The sequence below is a fragment of the Canis lupus genome, chromosome 15 (genome assembly GCF_011100685.1).
Source record: "Canis lupus familiaris isolate Mischka breed German Shepherd chromosome 15, alternate assembly UU_Cfam_GSD_1.0, whole genome shotgun sequence".
In the NCBI taxonomy this organism is placed as follows: Eukaryota; Metazoa; Chordata; class Mammalia; order Carnivora; family Canidae; genus Canis; species Canis lupus.
In genome coordinates this window covers 35343091-35359667 of record NC_049236.1, presented here as the reverse complement: position 1 = coordinate 35359667, position 16577 = coordinate 35343091, and the positions used below count along the sequence as shown (strand labels likewise).

General features: G+C 39.1%; 2 protein-coding genes across 4 annotated transcripts in view; both read left to right on the top strand.

Annotated features, from left to right (window-relative positions):
* FGD6 (FYVE, RhoGEF and PH domain containing 6) overlaps window positions 1–13220 on the top strand; it is a 111265-nt gene extending 98045 nt beyond the window's left edge. For both annotated transcript variants that reach the window (XM_038558669.1, XM_038558668.1), the window contains exons 18-21: window positions 529–656; window positions 5323–5451; window positions 6476–6624; window positions 8710–13220. In XM_038558669.1, coding sequence (XP_038414597.1) covers window positions 529–656; window positions 5323–5451; window positions 6476–6624; window positions 8710–8746 — 443 coding nt within the window. In that variant the 3' untranslated portion in view covers window positions 8747–13220. The remainder of the gene's footprint in view (window positions 1–528; window positions 657–5322; window positions 5452–6475; window positions 6625–8709) is intronic.
* Window positions 13221–14307: 1087 nt separating this feature from the next.
* The window catches only part of NR2C1 (nuclear receptor subfamily 2 group C member 1), a 46092-nt gene continuing 43822 nt past the window's right edge, over window positions 14308–16577 (top strand). Inside the window, exon 1 of one of the 2 annotated variants that reach the window (XM_038558671.1) lies at window positions 14308–14538. The gene's annotated coding sequence lies outside the window, so the exon portion shown is untranslated. The remainder of the gene's footprint in view (window positions 14539–16577) is intronic. The other variant, XM_038558670.1, reaches the window with a different exon arrangement.

Genomic DNA, 16577 nt, shown 5'->3' with positions numbered 1-16577 from the left:
AGTCTTCTTCGTACTCCTTTTAGCTTGCCAAACTCCTATTATACCTTAATGGCCAACTCAAATATCTTACTCCCTCCCCACCTTTCCCTGAACCTCTGCCTCAAAATTAATGGCTTCCTTATCTTGTCTTATAGCCCCTTTTCTAGCACTTCATTCATTATAATATTCTTATTTGGTCGTATATCTAAGTACTAAGTGATTCTGTTTTCTTTTTTTAAATCAGGAGGGAAGTTTATATAATTTATTTAAAGTTGGTAGTACAGTAACATGTATCATTATTCTGAAGGCACAAGAGGGTAATCCTTTCTCGTAGTTTACAACTGAAAGAGCATAAAATCAGAGACCGTGGAAAATCTTCCTCCCTCTCAACTTCTGGCCATCTATCTTTTTTCCCTGGGGGTCTCAGGATCATCAGCTTCTTAAGTATCCTTCCATAGATGCCTTATGTAACAGTATTTATTGATCTGAATTAAATTGAATTACAAAATGCTTACCACTGGCTACATAAATGCACCTGATTTGTTTTAGATCACCAGCATTCACCTAAGATTGGATCTCCTGGAAATCACAAATCTCCTTCAAGTACTTTGTCATCAGTTTTACACAGTATTCCATCAGGGAGGAAACAGAAAAAAATCCCAGCTGCTCTCAAAGAAGTAAGTGTTTCCATTAAACTTGCAACCTGATATAGGCTGAATTATTCATATGCATATAATATACTGTTTTTCTTCCATAAAGGAAGATGTCATTTCCCACTACTATTAAGACAAGCATTTTAATACTGGTGATGGATGTGGTTGATGCCTCACTCTCTTGCTTGGTCCACCATATGATCTGAGTCATTCAGAAAATTGCAGTTGAAAGGTTTGAGATTTTATAGCAATGATAACGAGTAAAGATAATTTAGACACATGTGAATTTTTAATATTACCTTGAGGAGACCTCATGCCAGAGAGAAGTCTACAGAATATTTTGGGCACTTTATTAGCATCTACTGATCTGCGCAGTTTGTTATTTGTAAGCATTGTAAGCATTGGCTATATACAGCTGCACTGATAATAAATTCTTTCAACTTAAAAGAAAAATTTTAAAGGTTAGGATAGGCTGCAGAGTTGGACCTGTCAGTGGTATAATCCACAGGCATCACCAGTATCCTATCCCATCTTCTCGAACTCAAGTGTTCAGTCAGCTAATGTCAGCACTGCTTGTCTAACCACCTCCATTTTTTATTAGTTTATTAATTGTTTCCTCCGTGACCAGTTTTCTGGCCAGCAGAGGAGAGTTTTAAATTTTTTTCTCTGGAGGTGTTCTACCATGGAAAATGGAAGCAAACAACTCTAAAAATTTGACCAAGATCGTGTTTTTTTTTTTTTTTTTTTAAGATTTTATTTATTCATGAGAGACAAAGAGAGGCAGAGACACAGGCAGAGGGAAAAGCAGGCTCCATGCAGGGAGCCCGATGTGGAACTTGATCCTGGGTTTCCAGGATCATGCCCTGGGCCGAAGGCGGCACTAAACTGCTGAGCCACTGGGGCTGCCCCAAGATTGTGTTCTTTATGTAAAATTCAGTGTATTCCATCATGGCAATTAAAACACTAGGAAATGATTCATAGCCAGTCTCATGAGATAGTGAGAAGAAGACTTAGAGTTCTAATTGCCAAGTTTCTTAAACTGGTTAAGCCAGTGTAATACTCTGAACTGTATCTTCCATCACTCAGTTCCTGACTCTAAATTGACTTTCAGAACTTAAGGTTCTTAACCAACTGAAATAGTTTTCAGTTTTCTATAATTTTTTGCCTCTCCATTCTAATATCACAGTTTATAAATATAATTCTTACATTTGCTCTTCTTGTTAGTCTAGACTCCACAGTGCCGGTTACAAAACTGTTTCTAATCTAGACTAGACTCAGCCTAACTCCAATCGCATTTTGTATCTTTCCACTCAATCACATAAACAGGCCTTCCCTGTCAAAACTCTACTTCCTGACTGTAGCTATTTCTTTTCTCTACTGGTTCTCAGAATCCTCCAGAGCAGCACAACAGCAGCACCTGGGAACTTACTAGAAACAGAAATTCTTAGGCCCCACCCAAGGTCTGCAGAATCAGAAACTTTAACAGGCATTCTCTGTGATTCAGATCTGTATACTAAATTTTGAGAACCACCACTTTGCACCTTTGCAATCAGACAAGGAAAATTAATTTATCCAGTTAGGTGCTATGAAAGTTTCCTACATGGGAACCTATGTTTTTTATCTTTATTTGTAACTATGGTGAAATTCACATAACTTTAAATTAGCCATTTAAAGTATACAATTCAGGGTTGCCTGGCCAGCTCAGTGAGTGGAGCATACGACTCATGATCTCAGGGTCCTAAGTTCAAGCCCTGCATTGGGTGTAGAGTTTTCTTTAAAAAAATATATACAATTCATTGATATTTAGTGTAATCACCACACTCTGCAAATGCCACATTGCTCTAGTTTTAAAACTTTTTTATTACCCCATAAAAACACCCTGTACCCATTAAATAATCAGTCCCCCCTTGTCCTTGCCCTCCATCCTCTCTGGTAACCCCTAATCTGCTTTCTACCTTGATGTATGTAACTATTCTGGATATCTTGTATAAAGGGAATAATATACTACATGACCTATTGTGTCTGGCTGTTTTCACTTAGCATAATATATTAGAGGTTTACCTAAGTTATAGCATATATCAGTACTTTGTTTCTTTTTATATCTGAATAATACTCCATCATATGTATATACCACAGTTTATCCATTCATCTGTTGATGGACATCTGAGTTGTTTCTACCTTTGAGTTATTATGAATAATGGTGCTATAAACATTGTGTGGACATATTGCCATGTGGATATATGTTATCATTTGTCTTAATAATATGGCAGTTTATGTTGAACTTTTTGAGGAATTGGGAATTTTTATTTTTATTCCAGTAATGTTCAATACATTTTTAGAAACTCCTTATTTGTAGAATGACATTCAGAGCCACAGTATCCTCAGTAATGGCAGGCTATGTCACTTGAGTTAGATTTGATTTGTATTTTAAATAACCAAATCATTCAGAGGAAAGTTTTGTGATTCATGTGATTAAGCTGGTTAAGAACAATTTTATTTGTAAAAAAGAATATAGAGGATAAGGGGCACCAGGGTGGTTCAATTGGTTAAACATCCAACTCTTGATTTCAGCCCAGGTCATGATCTCAGGGTGGTGGGATCAAGCCCCACGTTGGGCTCCACGCTAAGATTCTCTTTCCCTCTCTCTGTGGTCCTCCCCCTGCTCACACTCTCTATAAATAAGTGAGCAAAATCTTTAAAAAAAAAAAAAAAAAAGATAATAGAGGACTATGCATGACTATTCAGTATTGTGACTGATATTCTTTTATAGTTAATAAACTAATTTAAGAATATTCCAAAAGAGGGGCATACAAAATGTTTTGATCAATTATAGTAACACCTAACATAAGTACATAGTAGTATCCCAATGTAACTACATTTTAAGCATAATCTCATTTGAATATCAACACTAATTTAAAAAAGACTATTCGGAAAAAAAAAAGACTATTCGGTTGTATTCTACAAGGGTATTACTTCTTTGTACAAATTTATTTGCACTCAACAGATATTTCTAACTTAACATTAGATTTAAATTTTCCACTAGACAATATCCTCCTTCTCATAAAATTTATAAGAAATTAATACAATACATAATTAAATGTAGACCTTTAAAATTCATGGAATCCACCTGTATGTTTTCTGTTGCTGCATAACAAATTACCACAAAAGTAGTAGCTTAAAATAACATACATTTATTATCTCAGGAGTCTAGGCATACCTTAGCTGGGATCTCTGCAGGGCCAGAATCAAGGTGTTGGCCAACGCTGAGTTCTCATTGCAAGGCTAGGAAGGGTCTACTTCCAAGCTCACTCAGGTTGTTGGCAGAATTAATTTCCATGCCACATAAGCTTCCCAAGACAACTACTTACTTCTTCAAAGCCAGCATGGGAGAGTCTCTAGAGCCCATCTACTAGCAATATGGAGTTTTATAGAATATAACATAATCATGGGAGTGACATGCCATCATCTTCCCGATATTCTGTTGGTTAGGAGCAAGTCACAGGTCCTCCTCACACTCAAGGGGGAGGAGACTGTACTGTAGTGTGATTATCAGAGGCAAGGATCATGTGGAACCATCCTAAAAGTCTGTTCACGATTCTAGGGGAGCCTGGTTGGCTCATTTCGTTGAGTGGCTGACTCTGGTTTTGGCTCAGGTCATGATCTCAGGGTCCTGGGATCAAGCCCTGCATGGGCCTTCCTGCTCAGCTGAGAGTCTGCTTGAGGATTCTCTCTCTCCCTCTGCCTCTCCCCTCATACCCCCACCAAGTGTATTCAATCACTTGCACACACTATCTCTAAAATAAATCTTTCTAAAAAGTCTGTTCACCATTCTACTAATAACACAATTCCTAAACTTGGCTTTTTATTTCTGTTATTCTGAAAAAAAGAGAAAAGTTTCAACTACCAGATTATAATTATTGAGAGCTTACTGTCTTTTGGCCTAGAGAATAAAACATTTTCATCCTTTTTTATGAAGCAAAAATAAGCTTCTCTCAGACCAAAATTTGGGGATCAGAAACTAATCCTTTAAATCACCATGAATAATATAATTTTCCATTTACCTCTCTGTTAATAGTTTTTATAAGTCTAAAAAATTATTGAACAGAGTTAAAGGTTTGACTAATTTTCCCTAACATTGCAAAATACAAAGAACAATAAACAGCATATATGGTCCCAAAAATGCAACTTTCAAAAAACATTTCTGATCTTTAGAATTATTTTTCTTCTGGCAACCCAGAAAACACAGGTGATGCCACAAAGAAATACATGCAAGCACAATGAAACCAGGCAGAATGCTGGAATTGCTTTTTTTTTTTTTTTTTTAAGCGAAGCGGTGGGGAAGGAAGAGAATCTTAAGCAGGCTCCATGCCCAGTGCAGAGCCCAACATGCGGCTTGATCTCACAACCCTGAGGTCATGAGCTGAGCCAAAATCAAGAGTTGGATGCTTAAGGGACTGAGCCACCCAGGTGTCCCAGTGCTGGAATTGCATTTAAACAGAAGGGTGTTTCATGCCTCTAGTAATGGTGGTATATTTGTATCGTAGCCGACTTTGAAAATAATAAACAGCTTCTTTCTGACACATTATATTATTATGGTAATTGCTTTCAGTACCAATGATCAAAAGCAATTTTGTTTAACTTTTTGTTTGTCTAAAAACCATTAAACTATATATGGGGTTTGCTTATGTAGGTATCAGCAAACACAGAAGATTCTTCCATGAGTGGCTACTTGTACAGATCAAAAGGCAATAAAAAACCTTGGAAACACTTGTGGTTTGTCATAAAAAATAAAGTGCTATATACATATGCTGCAAGTGAGGTAAGATCTGAAATCTAAAGATGAATAATTGTGGGGTCTGGTTTTATAATGCCAATTGGAAATTATTACAGAATCTGTTTAATCTATTTGTTTTGTGCATATTTTTTGTTTTGCTTTGCTTTTGGAGGGGGAGATGTTGCTGTGATTTTTTTTTTACCGTCAACAATGTCCTCATGCTCTTATTCAAAAATGTTAGGAATTTTCCATAGTATTAAAATGTAACTTTTTTTGCTGTCTTGTGACTACTGACACCCTCACTAAAGGCAAAGGTTCTAATCCCTTCTGCCAAGCTCTCTTGGTTGACACTCCCTTGACTATCCCGGGATTGTACTGATCAGGCTTCAGCTTAGATAAGATAGACTTTGGTTTATAAACAATTCCTGGCTATTTGCTCTAATATTGCCCTTTTCTACTATCTGATCATCCTGTGTTCCAACAACATCCTATAAAAACCAATGCCCTAGCATCCAAGCTTTTCCTTAGTGGGATAGGGTAAATCACCTACCTTTCTTTTTCCTTTTCTTTTTTTTAATATTTTATTTATTCATGAGAGACACAGAGAAAGAGAGAGGCAGAGACACAGGCAGAGGGAGAAGCAGGCTCCATGCAGGGAGCCCGACGTGGGACTCGATCCCGGGACTCGATCACGCCCTGGGCCAAAGGTGGCGCTAAACCACTGAGCCACCTGGGCTGCCCAATCACCTACCTTCCTGAGCTTGTTTTCTGCATCCATAAAATGAAAGTAATAGAATTACCTACCTCACATAGTTGTAGGGAAATATGTGAAATTCATTGCATATGAACACATTGAAAACTAGCACCATGTTTGGCTCATGAGGTAGGTGGGGAGGGGACAGCTTAATATTGTTGAATAAATGAAAAGTAAGTAAGTTGCTAGAATTATCATTGTTTTATATATGTGTGTGTATATGAAATTCAATTATAGCTATATAGTTCAAGAGTTTGCAAATCAGAATTTTGTATCAATTTAAAGTCTCATCTTCCTTTTGTGTCTTTAAATTAGGACGTGGCAGCTTTGGAGAGTCAGCCTTTACTAGGATTCACTGTCACTCAAGTCAAAGACGAGAATTCAGAGTCTAGAGTGTTTCAGTTACTACACAAAAACATGTTATTTTATGTGTTCAAAGCAGATGATGCTCACTCAGCTCAGAAGTAAGTAATATAGACATTTTTCTTTTATACATGAGTTTCAAGTTGTTACATGATTGATTTTAAAATAACCTACTTTCATGCATGGGGACAACGAAGAATTTAAATCAGAGATCCAAATTAGTTAGATTTAACATATTTTTCAAAGTCTTTAGAATTGTTTTAAGGGCAGGCAAGAGATCTGGAATATTTTCAGGAGGTAGAGGGGAAAAGAAAATAGGTAGTTCTGTCCAAAATATTTTGTCTATACATGACCTCTGAGGAAGCAGCATGAAGCTGCTCTGCTGAAAGGAAAGGAAGCTGAGGCATTTGACCTCTCCTTCAGTAAGGGTAAGGATCATCTCTTAAAACATTCCAGGACTTTGGCAATCCAGTGATTCAATTGTGCCATGGAACAGCGGGAGTTTAAACAGCTGCTTGCTAACTTACTTCTTTGGGAAAAGGGTCAAACACATTAAGAGGCTCCCATGCTGTTCCCAATAACTGAGTAGAAGGAAATGGGTATCATTTTAGATGGTAAAGACTTCTAAACAGTCTCTTCAGAATTCCAACAAGAATATTTATTTTGATGTCATGAGGTTGTTTAACATAGAGAAGCATATCTCTGTGAAATCCAGGTTCTTTGTAAACAACACAGTGTAGTTACCTTTCACCAGATCTTTCATTTGATTTTTTTTTTTTTTTTTTTGGCCTCACAAGTTATACGGTTTTGTTTCCGCTAAGAGCTTAGTGCTCATGTTTTCTCAATAGGCTTAAAACATGCATGCAGAACGCCTTAAGTAAACAAGGCTTGTCTTTTCTTAAGGCAATTAGAACTAATGTTCGAGAATTATATATGTATTGAATATTAATCAGGTACAATGTGACAGATACTCTGTAAGACTTTTTTTTTTTTTTCAGTCTATGTTAGGACATCTAGGGTATATCTGTTACTCCAACTAATTCTTTTTCAACTGAACTGAAGAATATTTAAAATTATGTTCCTTAACTATTCTTTCTGCAAAAAACTACTTGGATAAAAGACTAATCGTTCTAATATTCTGTTAGGAACTACATTTCTTGTGATTTTTATCCAATATTCATCATCAAACTGATAAAATTTCTTTTGAATATACATCTTTTGTTTATATCATTAAGTTGACAAGGTAGAAAAACCTTCAAGACAATTGAATGTAGTTGAGTGAAGGGAATCTGCTTACCTACAATTTAAAATTAATACAGGCTAAATTCTAAGTTTCTCTTTGGAGTCACTAATATCATGAAAGTATTTTTGCACATTATAGAATATTAAGATGTCTTAATTTTAATGGAAAATTTTTAGCTTTTTAAAAGATTTTATTATACCTTGTGCCATTTGCATTTAAATTTTTGAAAATTCTGTCTTTGAAACTTGAGCTAAACCTGTTACAGGCTACTTTTACTAACTGAGTGATTTCAAATATTCATAATAAGTTCAGAAGCCATTACAGTACTAGGTAGGTACAAAAAGACTACCTCCAAGTGTCTTCTGAATAATTGCAGCTGTGGGTATTGTCAGATAAAACTTTGAGACTAATGAATTTTGGAAAGACTTCTACGAAACTCTGAAACACTTTTTTTTTTTTTTTAGATACTTTATATTGTATGCAAAATTTTGATCAACTGAGGTAGATCAGATGTAGATTCTCTTTCATTGAGAATGTTAGAACAGTTCTGGACTATGGATGCCCAGGGAGTTAAGAGAGGAGGAAACAGACAAAAGGTGGTGTTCCTAAAAGCAGAAAGGAGGTGGAAATAAAAGTCTTTGCAAATGTATTCATTTCCCAAACCAATTTTATGGGATCATCAGGATTTCATAGAGCTTTTACATGAAATGGCCCCTTCTTCACGCCTCATGGACATACAAGATGTACTTTTGGGGCCAAATTTTGCACCATATTACCAAATAAAGGACAATTCCATATATGCAGAATTCTAATTTGGTGTAGGAAACATCTTAAATATACTGCTAGGATGATTGAATCCACAGGCATAACTATGATTTGTATTGTTTTAACATCTATTGGATGATTGCATTTTACAAATCTAACAAATTTCTCTTACTAATAGGTGGATAGAAGCATTTCAGGAAGGCACAATATTGTAGTGATGTTGGTTTTATCCCTTCTGTGATTCCAAATGGGTGGAATTTCATCAGGATGGAGTAAATGCAGGACAGAAATTTTATATAAATAAACACTGCCAAGATAAATCCAGCCAAAATCTTCATCAAATATTAGTAATTATTTTGTTAGGTATAAGATAATTTTTTAATGTTTGTTTTTTCATGTATGTTATTTATTAAAATTTTGATGTTTACTTAATGGTCAGAATTATTTCTGAGACTCACACTGAACTCTAATGTACCTTTTCTTTAGAAACCAGAAAACTTAATATTGGATACTGTATTAACTTTGTGACACAGATTTCTCAATGTGTTTTCTCAATGTGCTTTATCATGTTACATTGTAACATTCCTAGTTGAGGTAAGTCTTTGTAAATAAAAAACACATCAAGGAGCAACTTTCCATGCAGTATTTGGTTTAGAAATTACTATAAAACTGCTGATGCGAAAAATATATGTTTTTGAATCAATAAACTTAGATGAATTTTTTTTATCTTTTAATGGAAAAACACACGGCCAACTCCTACCTCAGTAACTGTGAAATGAAATTCCAGTAAATTGTCTAGAGTATTTCTGTTGTACCTCTTTTGGCATGAGATAATGTTACATCATCAAGGCATCACAGCAAAGGGATAGAATGTGAAAATTTTCATTGAGCTATGAGTAGAAAAGAGAATGTTTTCATTTGCAGAGGAACACAACTGTATGGTCTTTATATTAAAGTCTAATCCTTTTTTTAAAGCTGCCAGTTCAACACAAACATAAATGTATTTTTAAAACAAAATATAACAAGCATTATATTACACAATACCCTTTGCTATTCTAAGTTCTCTGAGCCCAACTCAGTGTGGTGTTTGTATCTAGAAAGAATGTTCCTTTCCTATAATACTGTGCTTTAAAAAATGAACTGGAATTACCATACCAAAAAAGCACAGATTCTAAGCCAGTGTTCACTGAAACTGTATCCATTTTTTAAAGGTTATTTAATACTACTTTGTGTTATGTCCTCCCTGATAAATAAAACAAATCCTTTATTTCCTTAACCAGTTGCCAAATGCACCTCATTAGGAAAAATTTATATTCATAATTCTGGTGCACTTACTATGTGAACTGCTTTGTACACAAAATTATTGATGAGTAGAAGAAAAATGAAATTCACAGTATGATTAAAGTCATTCTTGATGCTCATAATATACATATATTGACTGAGCTTAAACTAAATATAAATTATATTAAAAGGCAAGGTCATCCATAGAATATTTCACAAAAGGGCACAAGGATTTTCCTTTCTGCTTTTATATAAAGTATTTCCTAATTCACTGTGATACTTACCATTGCCAAAAGAATTACTGAGTGCCTTTCTGAAGCCTTTTGAATGTTGTCTGTTGCAGCACCAGAGCCTCTACTAAATTGAGAGTTGTCTGCTATAGTTTTTTTCTGGCTCTTTCTTGCTGTGGGATCATTTTAAACTGTTGCACCCTCACATGCAATCCTCACATGCTCTCTCCCCATTCTTTCTGTCCATAATAGGCAAACTAATACGTCTTTGCAGCTCACTAATTTTAATCAAGAGAAGCATAAATAAGGCTTCCATGTTAAAAATCCTTGTAGTTTTTAGTGTATCCTTTCTGGAGACCAAGATTGTACCTTATAAAGTGTTTCCTTCTGTTTCTTTGGATCTAGCATTTTGCCAATGACAAGTTATTTGGAGTTTTGCCCCCTTCCTCTTGAGCTCTCAGTCTTCTGAATGTAAGGTTTGGCTTAAACCTCAGAATCTAAAAAAATATCAGCTAGGCTATTTTGTCTTCCAACAGCTGGCTAAATCAAGAGCCATTTATAAATCTAAATAGAAACAGCATTGCACAAACTTCTATTAATATAGTTATATGTGAAACACCTGTATGACTGTACTGGCTACTGGCTTCACTCCATGAGGGGGTTTTGAAAATACACATACAGTTGTTTGAGGAAACTATCAGATTACCATCCACCCCCCCCCAAAAAAAAATGTTTTAAATGTGGAATAGTGTTATATTCCCTTTTCCCCCTTACCAATCCTTCATAACTTACTAAAGCTGATCAACTATTTATTTAACCTCTCAGTTAATGTCAACTGAGAACCTAATAATATACTTTTATTGTAAAGTTACTTTAAAAAGTAAATCTCTTGAGAGGTAACATTTTAGAGGGGGGAAATGGTATTATTGGGTACATTGGGAGAGGAAGGGGGATGAGCAGAGGGAGAGGAAGAATCTTAAGCAGATTCCCTACTGAGTGCAGAGCCCAACACGGGGCTCAATCTCATGATCCTGAGATCATGACCTGAGCCAAAATCAAGAGTCAGACACTTAACATAGTACCCGAATGCCAAGAATATTGTATTTATTGTATTATTATGCTGATGCATGTGTTTCCATCACACTTCAGGTTTCTCCTTGTATTCATAAGGAGGAGAAAGAGCAGTTGTAAAGCTAAGCAAAAGGCACTAAAAATAACCTTGATAAGAGATGCCAAGTTAAACTAGGGGATGCCTGGCATTCTTTGTGCCCCCCTGCCCCCCCATCTAGGGTCCTCATAGTAAATGTAGAGGATCAAGCAGAGTCCTAGAAAAATGAGAAAGGTTATCTTAGGCATCATCCCACATATCCAAACCTCTCTCCAACCTCTTCCCCTGTTCTCTAATGTACCCAGTATGATCTTATTATCGTTTGCCCAAGATCCTTAATTCTCTTCAACCAAAAGCTTGATGCTTTTGAGTATGTAGTAACATTCCTTAAAATGAGATCAGAGCAACTTTAATATAAAGCAGTAATGAAACAAGTAAGTGAAGAAGATAACTTTAAAGTGTAGTTTTGTTAGCCAGATGCTGGCTGTTTCTCCAGAAATAGAGAAAGCCTGTATTTAGTAATTTAGTTAAAATGTAAATGTTATCACAGCATATGTTTATCGGTCTTGGAGTATGCATCCATTTGTACTCTCATTTTTGAAGTTTGAGATCCACTGTAGTCAAATGTAGTCACTAGGATTTCCAGAGAGGTAAATCCTTTTTCCTTTGTTATACAGTACATGCCTTAAAGGCAAATACTTGTATCTGTGTCTCACAAAATACCTAGCCTGTGTCTTTTAAGAGAAAATCATTGTTGAAATGCATAGAAGGTGTCGACAGGATTCATGTCATCTACAACTCAAACACAGCCCCCCACATGCCCTCATTGTAACTCCGATCTTAGACCTACTCTTTTCCTGCAAGGCCATATTTGCAACTACCTGTTGGACATCTACGTGAGTCCTCCTTAAGCATTTTAAACTTTACATGACCACTTTCTGTTCATTCAGATCTGTTTATTTTCTTCTGTGTTGGAAAAACAGCAGTCTAGGCTCCAGAATCTGCCTCCAAGTCTCAACAAGACCCTCTGCTATTGCTCTTGTATGTGTTCCATCTTCATTCCTGTTACTGCACAGCCCCTGGCTCAAGTCCTTGTTACCTCTTCCCAATAATTAGAATAACTTTTCTTCCAATTTCAATGCCTTCTTTGCAGTCTTTTTATTTTTTTTTTCACAGTCTTATTTTAAACACTGCCAGAGCTATCTTATACATGCTAACCTAGTTTCATCCCTGCTCTTTGCAGCCTCCGCTGCCTTCCCAGTGGCTTGGTATGGAATACTTTTCCTCAGGTATCACACACTCCAACTAAGCCCACCCCAACTTTTCTCTCTTCACATGGTTTTCTTCTTTGTTCTCACCTTCTTTCCAACTCATTTCTGCCTGTGTATCCAAGACTTCTGTGACAGTTGGTCCTAGTCTTTCTCTCCCCTATTCCTCCTCTCTTATTCCTGTAGACCAAATCTAGTCCCTCCTTTCTCTGTGTCTCCATCATCGTTAGCTAGAAAACACACTTTCTTCTGGTGCCTATCACATTCTGTCCTTGAGAATCTGAGCCTCCTCCTCAGCATCTGGCAGAGTACCTTGTATGCTATGGACACTCACTATTTGGCAAATTAAGTTACTCCAAATGGATTCCTTCTGATTTTTATTTTTTTAAGTGCCTTCCATGTACAAATATTCTGGAGCCTATGCCACATTTACTATTCTCTAAAGGAAAATCTTACCTATGACTTTCCTTTTTAAGCAAAGATAATTTCCAGTAGGATTTAATTTTAAGAAAAAATGAGTAGGAAATTTCCAAAAAGCCTCAATAGCAAGTCCCTTAGTTGTGGGGAGAGATGAAAAAGGGCAACTCTCTTTTATATGAGTTGGTCATAGCATGTTAAGAACCAGTCTTGAAATACTATATATATATATTTTAATGACATGAATTTCTAGAAACACTTTTGACCTAAAATGATAATACTTTGTATCTTATTGTCCATATATAGATCCTTTATAAATAAACCAAGTATTGTAAATAATGTCAATATGTATTATATTTATAAAAAATAAATTTACTGTATCTACTTTCGGTGTGATGATGTCTTTTAAGCCATATATTTTTCTAGAGTCACATATTTAAAGATGAACCACACAGCCCTGTTTTCAGAGAATGAGGCATAAAGCATATTCCCCTTCTTAGAGATCGTTGCATGCCCTTTTACCGTGTCTTCCTGCCTAGTTCCAGAGGGAAATGATAGAGATATTCTCCTAGCCAGTGCACCTATGTTTTTTTCTGACTTGGGCTTCTGGCCTGAATCCATGACTGCTTTTCTAGTGCTGGATCAATACTAAAGAAATGTCAAGGACCCCTTCTCTTAAAGTCCACATCACACAGTACTTTGCACAGAGGACAGCTCTTCCTGCCTCACCTCTATGCCACAGGTGGTTTCTGTCCGTGCTCTTGTTCTGTCATACGCCTCTTTTTTTTTTTTTTTAAGATTTTATTTATTCGTCAGAGATACAGGCAGAGGGAGAAGCAGGCTCCCTGCAGGGAGCCCCATGAGGGACTCGATCCTGGGACCCCAGGATCAGGCCCTGAGCTGAAGGCAGAGGCTCAACCGCTGAGCCTCCCAGGCGCCCCTGTCATGGACCACCAGGCATTGTCCTGTATGCTTGGGAATACACCAACTGACAAAAAAGCCAGCCTTCAAGAAGTTTACATTCTAGGTGGTAATTCTTGCGCCATCTAGCCATTATACCTATTTACCCACAAGAGCGAATAAGTGAATCTTTGCCTTCCTGCGCAGGATTCTGCCTTCGCTTATTTTAGGAAATCTTAAATATTTTATTGGCATCTATCCAGACTGATAAACTCCTCTAATAAACTTGTAAGAGGTAACCTAAAACAAAGCCCAATTTTCCACAAGTTAGAAACCAAACTGCCTAAAACTGCTGAGGTTCTCTAGTGCTACCCAAACCTGAAGGTTCCTTTAACGCCCGAGACCACCTTGGGCAAATGGGATGCTAAGCGCCCCGCGGCTTCCCCAAGTCCTGGATAGGGCCGCGCCGGCGGTGCGGTTCCCCTCCCAGCCGACAGGGGGCGGCGGACTCTGGCTCGGGTTTCCTCGTTCCTCCACCCGGGGAACGTCACGACCTCCTCACCGCCGGTCCACCAGTAATGCGCAGGCGCGGAGGGGAGCACGTACCGCAGAGCCGAGGGAGGGGTCACGAACTCTGACCCCCCCAAATACACAAACCCAGAAAGCTCCCTGCCCCCACTTTTCCTCACCCCCAACCCCTTGAGCTTTCTCCGACCTGTCTCTTCCCGGAACCCCAAGCAGCCACCACAGCGGACCGTCCGGCCTACGCCCGGCGCGGGACGTAGCTCGTCGGGGAAGCGCCGGTAAGAAGTGCCGAGGAGGGAGCAGAGCCGCCGTGGCCGCGCCCGGGGCGGGGGGCGGGGGCGGGGTGTCCCTTCCTCCCACCTGCCGACGGCCGCACCCCCGGGTCCCCCGACAGCCTGCGGGCTGCGGCCGCCGGGGCCGGCCCGTGTGGCGGCGCGGCGGCAGGCTGCTCGGCGTGGGCTGGGAGCGCGCAGTGGCCGAGGTGGCGGCGCCGAACGTGCGGGGCTCCGAGGGAGGCTGAGGCGGCGGCGGCGGCGGCGGCGGCGGGGCCGGGCGCGGAGCGGGGCCGGGGCCGGGGCGCGGGAGGCGAGTCCGCGAGCTGCACGGCGCGCTCCGCAGCCTCTCCCCCGGCGCCTCCTGCGGCGCCTCTGACCTTTCACCTACAGGAAAAGCTTCCGTCTCGGCGCCGCCGCCGCTTCCCCCGCCGAGGAGAGCCGCGCGCCGCGGCCGGGCCCCGGGGGCGCGCCGTGGGCTCGAGCGTCGGCGACCCGGGGCCTCCGTCCCCTCCGACGCCGCTTCCTAATTCTCGTGGCTGCTCGGGACGGACGGAGCGACGCCCTTGACTGGCCTGCGCAAACAGGGCGACGGCAGCCCTTGTCTTTGGACCCGTCTTTTTTGAGAAAAGCGGCGCGGCCCGGGGTGCTCCCGGCCCGGGGCATGTCCTGGCGTCCAGTAGTCCTTTTGTTTGAGAAACTGCCTGCAGCCCCTGCACTTCACCATTTTAGGAGTTACAAATGGTGCCAAGTTGTCTCGGAACCTTCACTAAGTAGTAGGGTCGGCCTGTTGATTAAACAAATAAATACTTGGAAAGGAAAAGCCAAAAGGACTGGAAATTACGGCCTTTCGGGGTTTTGTTCCTCTGGATGTTGTAACATGAGCCTTGGATGTGGACGTTCTTGAGCAGCGTCGTCTGGATGGTTGACTGGTACACGGTGACTGTTGTAAAATTTTGCTTCCGTGTCCAGTTCGTAGATCTAGAAGAGGGATGTTTCTGTTCTTGTTCTTGTTTTTTTTTTAAACGCATGGCATCTACGTGTAACTAATTTCATGATTCATTTTAGGAGCATTTCAGTCTTTTAGGAAGAGTTTTGAGGGAGATACAGATGAAAGGCATTAAACATTTCCAAGTTATGTCCGCTTTGTGTTTCTGTCACACAAAGTGTATAATTGCTGCCCTTCGGGAATAGAAAAGACAAAAGAAACAACATACATAATTAATGGTATAAATATAGTTACCTTTTTTCGATTTTTTAGAACCCTCTTGCAGCCTCTTAAAATCTTAGTGAAAGGGCTGTGGGAAATGTATCTCTACGTAAGTTTTGCCTTTAGAAGTTAACAAAAGAAAAAAAAAAAGAAGTTAACAAAAGTCTCTGAATTCACATCAACAGCTTTAGGGTACACAGTAAATGCTAGACCCACCTCAGTGGACTGGATTTTTAAAAATTTGAACTGAGTCTTGAACGTCTCGTGGGATTTAAGAGAGGGGAGAGGAGCCTGAAAACGGTATATTGAGGCCTAAAGAATATCCCAGTTTGACCTGAAAAGGGGCCCCTCTTGGGAGCAATAGGAGATAAAATGGGAAGATGAGGAAGTCAGACCAGAAAGAAACTCTGTGTCCACAGTGACAGGAAATATTGAAAAAATAAAAAGAGGAAACTTTATCCTTTGGCCATTAAAGAGACATTGGTGGTTCTGAAGCAGGAGAATATGGATGGTTCAGTTCTGTAAGCGCCCTGAGATACTGTTGCTTGTCAAAGGAGCTGACCCCAGAATGGTTTTTGTCTTCTTGGCACTTTAAATATGCACAAATATGGTTTTTGCCTAATAGGGGCTTTTCATGTATATATTAAATGCGTGTTCGGGAAACTGCAGTAGCTCAGATTTTACCTGAAGGGTTAACTTGAAGGCCTTCAAGGCTAGTGGAGGTTTTATGAACTCCTTGAAATGCAGCATACTGTCATTTGCAGTGTGAGTGAATGAATTTGTATTTTCTGGTGAGAGAAACCTTACTTCCGTCAGTTTTCTTTTTTCTTTTCTT